The sequence below is a fragment of the Lates calcarifer genome, linkage group LG21, assembly GCF_001640805.2.
Source record: "Lates calcarifer isolate ASB-BC8 linkage group LG21, TLL_Latcal_v3, whole genome shotgun sequence".
Taxonomy (NCBI): domain Eukaryota; kingdom Metazoa; phylum Chordata; class Actinopteri; family Centropomidae; genus Lates; species Lates calcarifer.
The window spans coordinates 1,567,363-1,579,880 of record NC_066853.1 but is presented as its reverse complement, the minus strand read 5'-3'; the positions used below and the strand labels follow the sequence as shown (position 1 = coordinate 1,579,880).

Below are 12,518 nucleotides of genomic sequence, written 5' to 3'. Positions count from 1 at the left end.
TGTGTGTGGACGCTAAACGCTGCTCTGGGAATATACCGGACGGATTACTGTGGATTTGGGAAAAAAACCCTTTTCATGACATTTTTCCAGGATGTTCTCAGTTGTGGTTTGTCAGTGGTTGGTGGCGCCGCTCTTCTCTTCCCCCCAGCATACAGTCATATGCCAAAGGATTACTGCAGTATTATGACAGCATTATTACAGTATCGGGAGAATATGCAGACTTCCAAAAAAAGCACACCTCTCTATTATCTCCTAGCAGTCGAAGAGAAAACACTTGTTGGGCCTTGGATTGAAAATACTGAGCACACTGTCAACGTCTTGTCTCAAAGCATCAATAATAACAACCTGTCAAACTAAACGGTGGCACTTTAATCGTATGTTTTCATTTCATCCTCCTTCCTGCTCTCTCTCTTTCTCTCTCTCTCTCTTTCTATCTGTCTCCCTCCTTCTCTCTCTCTCTCTCTCTCTCAGCTGAATAGTATACTCTCCAGTTTTTCCAGTCTGACTCTTCTGGCTGCGGACGGCTTAGATGATGTTGAAATAATCCGTGTGTTTGCGTCCCGTGGTGGACTGGTTCTCTGTGTCGGAGTATTAAAACAACCTTGGTGTCCCGAGAACGGAGCCTTGAGGAACACCAGCGAGGATTTACTCGAAGCCAAACTTAAAGCACACAAGTCCGACTCTACACTCGGTGAATTCTGATGTTCTACTTGACACTGGAAAACAACTGTACACGTACGAGACACTGGTGAACTCGACCGTAAGTGTTCCTACCACATTAACGCTGGCACTCGAGATTGTTAAATGTATTAAGCGGTTGTAAAAGATGGCCGGCAGAACTTGCGCTGTCCCATCCCCTCCCCCCCTCGCTCCCCCCTTTGCCGTTTGACAGTGTCTGTGTTTGTATGTGACATACACCTTACAGTCTTCGATGGTTTGATACCCATGATTTACTTTGAATATAACGAAACAAATGACCACAATAAGGAGAAAAACACAACAACATGTGAAATGGGGATTTTATGCTTTCATAGATACAATTATGTGGATTTATAATGAAATAAAAAGGTATTTTTCTTGGAAAAATGATGTGTTGTTATTAATGTCTCAGCAGAACGTGACGTTACTTCCCTGCACTCTGTTCATGTCTCTTATTCTCAAAGATTTCCAGTGCACATGCTGGAATATCTGACTCCAAGTGAACTTGATTTTATTCATTCTCATTCCCACTACTGCATGTCATTAACTTTATGTTTTGTCTCTCATGTAGTTCTGCAGGTGTTCCTGATTCCAGATCTGCAGGAGACACCACTACTCACCCCCCCCCCCCATTTCTCTCCCCAGACGTAACTAACACTGAATAGAAGTGAATTTACACCTCAGTTAGAAGTGGTGTTAGCAGGTTTAGAGCCGGTGGTCACGAGGAATCGATCAGTTACTCGTTACAATGATGGTGTCACCGTCGTGTCTGAACACACGGACTACAGATCCAGAACCTGGTTTGTGTTGTGACGCGTTGTTGTGCTGCCATGTTTGAGCGCGCAGACATCACTTTCTGTGTCAGCCTTTAAATAAACAAGTGAGTGTGAGTGTCAGGTTTAAACACAGAAGCTGATTTGCCTTGTCATGCTGAGACAGTGATAAATGTTTTCAGATGGCCTGAATTGCTGCTTCCATTTCCCAGCAGAGAACTTTTAATGATGACAGGCAGAGCTGCATATCATCGTCTCCCCTCACAACCATCTCCACGACGTCAGCCTGTCAGGAATAAGAAGAGCTCTTCTTCCACTTTGAGATGGTTTGATGTCTAACAAAGGATTTTCAGTGTTTGGTTTGCTCTCTGGATAATATTGGACTTCTTGTTTCTGGGGAACAGTACGGCTTTAAATAGCTTTACCTGACGTTACTGTTTACATGTCAGGTTCTAGCAGAACCCTGACAGCAGACAAACAATCTATCTACAATCTATTTTGGTTTCTTAAAACAACTGTAACATGACTTCACCCTGTTTTGACACAGGGTTTGTCTGAGGCTGAGCCATGTGGATGTTTACTGTTGTTTTCCTCTGTCATGTCCTGTTTCACAGCAAAGTCAACAAAGTACAGCGACCAGTCTCAGTGGTTTCAGTCAGCTCAATTATTTTAGCTTTAACGTTCCTCATGAATTTCTCTGCAAACTTAAGAGAAGGAATCTTAAAATGATTTTAAACAAAAGACAAAGACAGTACAGCACTTTTTATCATGAAAACAACATTTTACCCTCACCCTCAGATTATTCAGAAACTCACATGTTCCTCTCTGCATCATAGAAGTGGCTTTAATAATCTAAACTGTGCATCCATGTTCACATAGCTGTGGTTTCTATGATATTTCTTTTCATAACAGAGAGTAATTAAGCGTAGTATAAATTAAAACGTCAGAGGGCAGAGAGCGACTGTCCTCTGAGCCACTGGAAGCTTTTTAATGGGAAATAAAAAAATAAAATAAAATAAAATTTAAAAATGTGAGGACACAGTGAGAAAAGCACATTTTCTGAATTCAGCTGAGGAGTCCATGTGGATCTGCCCCTTCATCAGAGTCCAGCAGAGAACCTACTCTCCTCACTCCTCCTCACCCAGACTTTTCTCAGCATCACTAAGGTAATCCAGCTCCACGCTGTCCTCTCTGGGTGTTTTCCTGGGGGACATGACAGGAAATGTCTCAATGAAAGTTATTCACCCGTTGCTTCCAATCTCTTCTACTTTGTTGTTTTTTTTAATTGCTGCCATGCTGATTCTAAATTACTAAACTGCATGTTCGGCAAATGTTTCAAATTAAAAGTCAAGCAGGAAAGAGCCACTGGAGGGTTTTTGGTGCCTGAAGTTGAGATAAAAGCCAAGTAGCTCAAACATTTAGCTCCTGTTTCCTCCCTGTAGCAAACTCACACCTAAACTGTGACCTCAAAACATGTGGAAGCCTGTGTTTTGGATATGAAATCACTGCAGTGATGTGAACGTTACCTTGCACCAGAAAACCAGAGGAGCACTGAACATCACAAACAGCACCAGGAAAACTCTGATGATCAGATGTGTTGAAGAGGCTGAAACAGACTCACAGTCAATATTTAGGAGCATGTGCAGCTTTAAAGATAAAGTCCCTCATTAAAATGATGTTCTGCTTTTTCTCTTTTTATTTTTTTAACTGTTTGCTTTTCAACCACTGGAAAAACATGGTTTGGAATTCTAGTCCGACTGAAATCACATTTCATCAGCATTTTTGTGTCAAAAATCATTGTTAATAGTTTTTTCATGTGTGTTGTGTAGAATGCTGCTGTCTGACTGTCAGTCAGTCAGTGTGACCGTCTGTCTTTACTGCTTCATGTGGTTTAAAATGAATGAAGTAATGGTGGAGGTGCCATCCTGTCACTAATCTGCAGGCAGCTGGTTTTGTGGATGGAAATGTTTTCATGCAGTTAATTAATGATTCAGATTGTCAGGTGTTTATAAACCTGCACTGCAACTTTATAATGAGAATTAGTCTGAGCAGCAGCAGGAAACACCTAATGACTTTCTCTGATTCAGACCAGTGATACTTTGGAGTCCACAGGTGTCGTCAGTGTTTGACTCTTACCTGAGACGGTGAGACTGAGTGGCTGGCTCAGAGGAGAAGTTAGAGGAGACGTGAAAGAGTTTTCCGACTGGCTCTCCCCTAACAACCTGACATTATCAGGCTCTGAGGAGAAAGAGGAATGATTAATAAAAGGGACAAAGTCATTTTCATGAGAGAAGATGCAGCTGCAGCTCCTCTTCTACCTGCACAGGTGAGGCCAACCGTTTTACCAGGTGAGCAGGTTTTTCTAGCAGGTCCTGAGCTGTCACAGTCCAGGAGAAGAGACTTGTTGCCTGAACACAGACTAGGACAGCAGTCAGCGGGCGGACAGACTCTGGACAAAGAAGCATTAGACGGAAGAGAAAGAAAGACTTCTACTCAAAACTAGATGGAGCAGGTTAGTTCAGCCTCTTCACTAAAGCACTGAGAAAACATATTACAGCTCATGTTCTCAGCTGGTGTACCTGAGCAGCTGATCTCCAGGTAATGAATAGAAGAGTCAGACTCTAACTGAAGACATGTCGGTCCAATCAGTCACGTGAGTTCATTATGCAGATCCTCCCTCAGTCCTGTAGAAACAGCGGAGCCCCAGTCCAGCTGTCTACACACTGCATCTGCTGTCTTTAGATCCCATTCAGATGTTTCGACATTAACTCTCCTCCACTCTCCCTGTCGTTCACCAGAACAGCGGCTGGATCCTCCCACCAACCAGATATCATCTGTTTCTGAACACAGGTAAGAGACAGGTTAGTAAAACTGTTTTATTCTGCATTTAGATTTATTTTCTCTGTTTACCCTTAAAAAGATCATTTTCTTCAGTGTGGAGACCTGCAGAGAATCATGCAAAAAAGAAAAATATTATACTCATAAATGATGTAGTTTTACCTGAGATTTTAAATTCGGGACTTTTAGTATCAAAAGCATTTGATTTTGAAATGCTCTCTCAAATATGTGAGTATTTTAGCACAGCTGTCACTGTTAAACAGCAAGTAAACACATTTTTACAGCTTGTATTTCTTGCTGTTGCCACCAGGGGGCAATATAAAACTGCCCTTTGTTTATCTGTACATATTATTGATTTTATTTTTTTTTGGGGGGGGGGGGTACATCCACAGATGTCAGGAAATCATGTGACCTCAATAGCTGAGGCTGATCTTCTTCTTTAAGCAATCATTTTAATTAAGTTTTTAAAAACTGGACCAATAAAAAGTTGATTAGACAAGTCTACAACACAGTCTGCGAGCTGTGTTGTCGCGGGTCGTAGCCCCTTGTAGGGTCTCTCAAGGCTGAGAAAAGGGAAAAGCAGAAGCCAGGCTCCCCTCCTGGAACCAGACCTAGGGAGGGGAGCTCACCAGTGGATGGACATTGGTGTCAGGTGCTTCGTAGGCCAGGCAGCAGACAAGGGTGGGGACCCGGGTAACGTCAGCTGCAGGGTACACTGCAAACTCCAGGCCTTACCAGACTAACCCTGCGCTCGCTGGATTCTTCGATATCAGCAAAACCCTCAGAAAACTCAATCAGACTTTTTACAAGCACCTTAATAGACTCTGTATCTCAGCTCTGTAAGCTCTCGTCTTTTCTGCAACACACATAAGATCAGCTGCCACTGCTGAGGTCACATGATTTCTTGTCAATTGTGGAGGTGCCTCTTGCAGAGGTCTGCCATTTTGTCTGCAGCCAGGGCCCTCGTCACCACTCAGCAAACAATATCTAGTCTAGATTTCTGTCTATCATTCTTCTCTTCCAGAGATTCCCTCTTTTTCAGAAACCTTGAATCTCGATTGACTAGGATTTAAATATATTGGTTTAAATGAAGTTTATTTATTCACCAATGAGTCAGTCAAACCAGCCAGTGTTGTTAAAGAGGTTTAAGTCTTACCTGAGCTCCAGAGCAACATGAACTGCACCAGAACTCGACCCATGTCCAGCTGGTTTGTTGTATGACTGTCGCATCCTCACTTACTGTCACCTCATCTTATATGAGTGTAGCTGCCCTCTGTTAATCAGATAGACCGTTTCCTTTCCATCTTTTAATCTCTTCATCGGGCTCTGTGCAGCGTTCCTCTTTAACAAGGTGGGCATTTAAAACATGGCAGCAGCAATTTAACATGTTTTACAGATGCAAAGAAAGACGTCAGAACAGCTGTTACAGCAATAAAAACAAGATCAAATAAAATAAATTATAATAACATTTTGTTTTTTTTTAATGTGACTAAATGAAATTAAATAGACATGACAAACATAAATACGGTTATAGTGCATTAATAAGTCGTGAGGTACCCCAAATGCAACACAGGAAATAAGACTAGTCAAAGGTGCAGGATGACAGAGAACAGAGGTTTTATTTAGATTTGAGCTGGGGCACATTAACACCAGTGCCAACATTACTAACAGGAAGCTGTCAGTGATAATCACACACTCACATCTTGTAGCTTCATGATGTTTGTAACATCAAAAACTGTGTTTTTCATCAGTTACATTCATGGTGCTGCAGTGCTGTGTACTCACTGGAACTGGACTGTGTTAAGATCCATTTTTTAATAATCACACATTTCCATAGTTTTAGTTCACTAACTCACTAACTTCTTTTAGAATCCATTTACTTTTACTTCCTTTACTCTAAAACCACCTCTCTGCCTCATGATAAAATATGTGATAAAAAACAAACACACAGTCCTCCACTGGTGGTATACAGTGTCTTTAAAATTCCTATTGTACAATGACTATATTATATATATATATATATATATATATATTTTAAGTATCACTTCAGTAAAGGTTTATTGTTCATGTAAATGGAAGTGAGTCTAAAAATAAACATAAATATCAAAAGTAAAGTAGTAACAAGTCATTCTAATCAACAAAGCAGTGACTCGTGTATGAAAGATTATTACACAACAGCATCGGTAAGTGATAATAATTGAGGAGGAGGTGGCAAACAGCTGTGGTGTGTTCATGGTCTTTTTTTATACTGTTCAAATGCCCACTGGAGGTCAGATATCACTCAGTGCTGCAACACTGACATAATCCCAAACAAGTCAGTATTTTTATTATCCAGTGGCTCCCATACGATGACCAACACCAGCAGCAAATGTATCCTACTAAAAGTTATTTTCACTCTGTTCTCATGCTGCCTCAGATACTCACTAGAGCAGCAAACGTAGATTAATCCGCTGTTGGAAATAGTCCCCCTCAGATTGATATTTAATAGTTATCATGTCTGTCGAAGACACCTTAAAGGACCAGTGTGTAGGATTTAGGGACGTCAACTTTACGTTACCTGAAGGCAACCTGTGACAGGAGCCGTTTTCAGCTGTTTGCAATCTGCAACCTCACCACTAGATGTCAGTAAATCCAACACACTGGTCGAGTTAACACCAGACTGTTTCACGTCTGAACACCTCCAGCATTGGGGTGTGGTTGTACAAGGTCAGAAATGTGCTTTGTTGCACCTTGGAGATCCTCCTCTCTCCTCCGAGCTCCAGCTTCTTCACCGAGACCATAATCACTGAGCCCAGGATCTTCCCCTCATCCCAGAGTCTGGACTCTGGCTGGCCTGGAAAAACATGACAGCAGACATGTCTTGTTATTGCTAAAATCACTGCTCTCCTCTAACTAAATATATCATGCTAGATGTCTGCAGTACCTTAGAGGCGAAGCAGAGGGTTGTGATAAGCAGCATCATACCCAGCAGATGGACAACAAGTCTGATGATCAGATCTGTTAGAGAGGCTGGAACAGATTTAAAACCGTCACATCTGTTCAGACAACATCATTCTAATTAAAGTTTTCCAAGTTAATAATTATCATGTTTTTATCGAAATGGTGAAACAGTTTATGATAAGCTTTATGGCAAAGAAGATTGTTAGGCCCATGGAATTCATATGTTTTAGTTCAGTGAAGGGATTTTTTTTTGGATCTATAGGAAGGAATGTTAGGGACAACAGCACTGTAGCTGGACTGTATTTGTGCCAGTACTGGTATGTGGAGAACAAATCTAGAAGTTATTTAAAATGTCAGGTGAAGGCTTTTGCATAAAACTGTCCACCAGGAATTCAGGAATTTATCTGATGCTGCTGCTTTTCTCCTGTTAGACTCAGATGAAGTTACCTGAGACAGTAAGACTGAGTGGCTGGCTCTCAGAGGAGAAGTTATTGGAGAAAACGTAGATGTGATAAACACATGTGTAGTTCCCTCGATGGGTGTGGTCTGCATCAGAGAACAGGAAGTGGGCGGAGTGATTGACAGCTGGCAGGGTGTAGTTCTGAGCCGTGTCATTGGTGGTGAAGATAAGCTGGAAGGAACCTCCTGGGTACTGTGGTTCAACAGAGCATGTGATGCTGAAGATGGAGCCCATGAGCACCTGAAACCCCCATGGCTCAGCCCTGGGGATGCCATCGGTGGAAGGGAGAGAGGGAGATGTTGGGCTGAGCCAGAAAATCTGTTAACAAAAGAGACGATGGTTCTCATTTATGTTCAGCAGCAGTGATACGCGAAAAAGAGCTGGGAGCAGCTTCAGATGTGACCGTCCAGTATTACCTGAGCAGATCACCTCAAGGCCAAAAAAGGTTTCAACAACACCAGTCAGCATCACACAGTCCCAGAGTGCAAGTGCCGACTGGACACAGGAAGTCCTGATCCACCACACAGGTCTCTCTAAGTCAGTGTCTGTTGGTTTTGTTGCAAACAGCAGAGCCACAGTCCAACAGTCCACACAGTGTATCTGCAGACGTTAGGTTCCAGTCAGAATCCCAGTCATGCCACTGGTCTCCACTCGCCCTTGTTTTTCATCACCAGTGTACCGGCGCAGCGGCTTGGCTCTCCCACCAACCTGACATCATGTGGATCTGTGCTAAGACAGGAACACAGTTAGTAGAGGAAGTAATTCAGTGAGCCAGATCAAAGCTACAGCTCATCTTCCTACCTGAGCAGGTGAGTCCAACTGCTTTGCCAGAGGAGCAGGTTTTTCTAGCAGGCCCTGAGCTGTCACAGTCCAGGAGAAGAGACTCGTTGCCGTCACACTGGAACTCTCTGGTCCACATTGGAGCCTCCACTTTGCCATACAGCGCCCCCTGGAGGACTGAAGGAGACCCACAGCCAAGCTCCCTGCAGACCACCTCTGCATCCTGCAGGTCAAAGTCATCCTCACACACCGAGGACCACGACTGGTTGGACTTCACCTCCAGTCTGCCTGAACATCGACTGACGCCATTCACCAGCCGGACAGACTCTGGAAAGTGAAAGGGAGAAAGACAATTTTAGGTTCTAAATATGAATCCATTTTCTACCGCTTGTCCTACTCAAGCTTATCTGGGTCTGCATCAAGATGGCAACAGCTGAACAAAGCAGCCACGACCAACTCCTCATGGGAGATCTCTGAGGTGTGCCAAGGCCAGGTGGGACATGTAAAACCTTCAGCATGTCCTGGGTCTGCCTTGGGGTCTCCTCCCAGTTGAACATGCCCAGATAACATCTAAAGGAAGATGAGGAATCCTTGTGAGATAACCAAACAATCTCTGCTGACTCCTTTCCTTACAACAAGAGAGCAGCAGTTCTCCTCCAAACTCATTCTCAGTTGTCACAGTCTCAGGTGACAAGCAGAGATGCACTGCTGAGGACACTGTACCAGACTCTGTCCTGTCCATGGGTATGTCTTGAGAGTCTGTGCATGAAGGTATAACCCTACCTGCACCCGGTGTGCTCGTCTGTCTGCTGAGAATATGAAGCGCTCAGTAACATTACAGTTAGTACAGACGTCATTACCTGAGCAGGTGATTTCCAGGACAGAAGCACTCAACCTATTCATTATGGTCACACAGTCCCTCAGTATACGTTTAGACTGAACACAGGACGAGTCGATCCACCACACAGATTGTTTAGTAGATTCTCGTATCCTTCCTGCTGACACCGAGGAGCCACAGTCCAGCCGTGCACATATTAACGTTGCCACCTCCGGGTCCCAGAGGTAGTCGAGGTTAGCCACTGCTTTCCAGGCTCCGTGGTGTTTCAGCTCCAGTTTACCAGTGCAGTGGCCATCCCCTCCCACTAGTCTGACATCGTCAGGGTCTGAGCAAAGACAGATGGAGGGTTAGGGAAAGACAGAGGAGAAGTTTATTCAAATAAAAGCTGAAGCTCTACCTGAGCAGGTGAGTCCAACTGCTTTGCCAGATGAGCAGGATTTTCTAGCAGGTCCTGAGCTGTCACAGTCCAGGAGAAGAGACTCGTTGCCTGCACACTGGAACTCTCTGGTCCACATTGGAGCCTCCACTTCTCCATACAGCGCCCCCTGGAGGACTGAAGGAGCCCCACAGCCAACCTCCCTGCAGACCACCTCTGCATCCTGCAGGTCAAAGTCATCCTCACACACCAAGGACCACGACTGGTTGGACTTCACCTCCAGTCTGCCTGAACATTGATTGGCCCCATTCACCAGCCGGACAGACTCTGGAAAGTGAGAAGGAACGAGTAACAGCTGTTTAATGTGTAAGTCAGTTTATTCTGCTAAATAAAGAACACATCATCTGAGATAGTGTAACAGAGTAAATTAGGTCTGAAATACACACACAGAAAATTTGACAATGTTTCATTAAAAAGGAGTGTGCAGAGACATTGTAGATCACTGTTGGTTCCACATTTCCTGCCAGCAGTCAGTGTTGGTTTCTAACCATGACCACAATCACCTAACCTCAACCAAGAAGTTAATTTATCTCACCAATAGCACCCTCTAACCTTTTAACCCACACAGTGATGTTTTCCTAATTCTAACACACTAACCTGAACATGTGATATCCAGGTTGAAGGACCTTTCTGGTTCCGATTCACGAAGCTGGAAAGTGGGCAGGTTTAAAAAAAAGGGAGCAGAATAATCAAAAGGACGCCATGTTCTTCGTACGGAAACCACAGAGCCACAGTGCAGCTGCCTGCACACTGCAGCTGCTGATGTCAGGTAATAGTTCTGGCCATCCACTGGAGTCCAGTCCCCCTGGTGTCTCATCTCCAGTCTACCTGAGCAGTGGTTGGATCCTCCTGCCAACCTGACATCGTCAGGCGTCACTGAGCAGAGACAGACAAGAGATCAGTACAGGAAGTTGGGTTATTTCAGTTCATTGAGAAACAAAACACTGGTCTCTCCATTTTTATTTTCCTCCTTTACCTGTTGAACCACGTGAATCTTCAGCCAAGAGCCCTGACGAGAAACAGGAGAAAATAAATAATAAGGATTTTAGATTTGACCAGAGCTTTGGACAGAGCAGAGGTTTGAAGTCTGGTTTCTCCCAGATACAGGAAACTGTATGTCTGTGCTCATCAGTAACTGCTGCTCCAGCGATTGTGTCTTTACTTAGTTTTTATTATCTTCATTTCGTGGTGATTTGGAGGGAAATAATCCAACATAAGAGTGGTTAGAAAGAGTAGAACCAACAGGAAAGAGCAGGTATTTCTAAGTAGATTTAGAAATGGTCAGTTTTTATCATGAGCAAACATCCACCTGCCTCTGTGATGCAGGAAAATATGGAGAGGAAAAGCCAGGAGGCCTGGACGAGTGGGGGTCAGGGTTAAAGATGTGCTGGAGAGTGGGGACACTCATCAAAGCATTGAACAGCAGGTGGCGCTGTTGCTCTGCTGACAGAGTTCGCGCAGCAACAGGTGAGTTTAAACAGATCAAATATTCATCATGGCTTCATTAAGAAGAAAACATCCAAGGCATTTTATTTATAATTTCTCTAATGTATCAGATGTCTCAGGGACTGTATAAATAAATGAGAATATGTGGTAGATTTAGTTGATTTCTAATGATTTGATAAAATCAAGTCATATATATTTTAAGTATTCCTATGCTAAGTCATGATGTTTGTGTCAGTCTGTGCATCAGGTCCAGGTGTTCTCCAGATACTGGAGCAGGAGGATTCATACAGCTGCAGCAGTATCACCACAGAGCACAGTGGACCAGAGGAAAGGTGAGTTTCACAGCAGAGACGAGTCAACACAGGACACATAAAGACACAGACACACTCCCTGCCTCACACAGCAGTCCATGTTCCTCCCAGCTCTGTGTCTCCGTAAAAACGTCTGTCATTAAAGCAGAGTCCTACCTGAGCTCCAGACAGACAGTAAGACCATCAGTGCTGTGTGATCCATGTCGGTGCTGCTGCTCTGTCTTCCTCATGTGCTGACTTCTCTGCTCTTGACTTTATCAAAGCAGGAGTCAAGTCCAGCCCCCAGAGGATATCTGATTTAATTTTAACTGTTTTTTTTTTTTTTTTTGGCAGTGTCTATTTCAGGTCATCAGTTTAACGAGGGATGTTTTCTCTCAGAGCGTGAAATAAATTATTCTGTGGCATCAGTTTGATGAAATATATAAATGCAAAGAGACTACATAAGTTTCTTCCAGTTTGTAGCAGATCGATGGCTGTGAACTTAGACAGGATTTCCATCTTGAAATTAATGTTTCCTATGGCAGACTGTATTATAATGATAAGAATAGAATAGTGGAACAGAAGTGTTTTGATTTGGACAAACACAGTATAATACAATTATACAGAAAGTATTCAGACCCCTGCACTCTTTGTGCACTTTCTTTTTACATCTTAAGGATATTTAAAGTAAACAGGATGCACCAGGCCACAGTTTGTGTCACAGCAAAGGGTCTGAATACTTTTGTAAATGAGAGGTTTCATGCAGGTTAAATATATTTATTCTTAATTGTTGACTCTGATCTTCAAAACAGAAACATAACATATAGCAACTCTGAACTCCATGAACTTTTTGTATAACTTCTTTTATTTAGAATAAGTGAAGAGCCACAGAAACCATGGTTTTCTGAGGTCTGGACATGTCACCCAGTCTTCAGTTAAGACGTTATCAGCTCTGCCTCTCTGGTCAGATGAGCCATTTCCTCTCCAACTTTAATCATCTCATCAGTGATGATTAATC

The 12,518-nt window shown here is 43.2% G+C and overlaps 2 protein-coding genes across 5 annotated transcripts in view; one reads left to right on the top strand and one right to left on the bottom strand.

Annotated features, from left to right (window-relative positions):
• si:cabz01090165.1 (uncharacterized protein LOC100333421 homolog) overlaps positions 1-1,089 on the top strand; it is a 235,488-nt gene extending 234,399 nt beyond the window's left edge. For all 3 annotated transcript variants that reach the window (XM_051065438.1, XM_018685262.2, XM_018685261.2), the window contains one exon: positions 1-1,089. This exon is cut by the window's left edge and continues 363 nt beyond it. The gene's annotated coding sequence lies outside the window, so the exon portion shown is untranslated.
• Positions 1,090-7,232: 6,143 nt separating this feature from the next.
• On the bottom strand, positions 7,233-11,761 carry LOC108889000 (scavenger receptor cysteine-rich type 1 protein M130). 2 transcript variants are annotated; one of them, XM_018685264.2, is made up of 9 exons: positions 11,678-11,761; positions 10,741-10,773; positions 10,362-10,640; positions 9,726-10,031; positions 9,351-9,653; positions 8,512-8,817; positions 8,127-8,434; positions 7,698-8,028; positions 7,233-7,319 (listed from the first exon to the last, which is right to left on the bottom strand). In XM_018685264.2, exons 1-7 carry the CDS (start codon positions 11,721-11,723, stop codon positions 8,343-8,345), a joined length of 1,365 nt encoding a protein of 454 aa, XP_018540780.1. In that variant the 5' UTR covers positions 11,724-11,761; the 3' UTR covers positions 7,233-7,319; positions 7,698-8,028; positions 8,127-8,342. The 2 variants fall into 2 exon arrangements, with proteins under 2 accessions (XP_018540780.1, XP_050921552.1); XM_051065595.1 differs by having other exon boundaries at positions 8,127-8,439; positions 11,678-11,741.
• Positions 11,762-12,518: the final 757 nt, after the last annotated feature.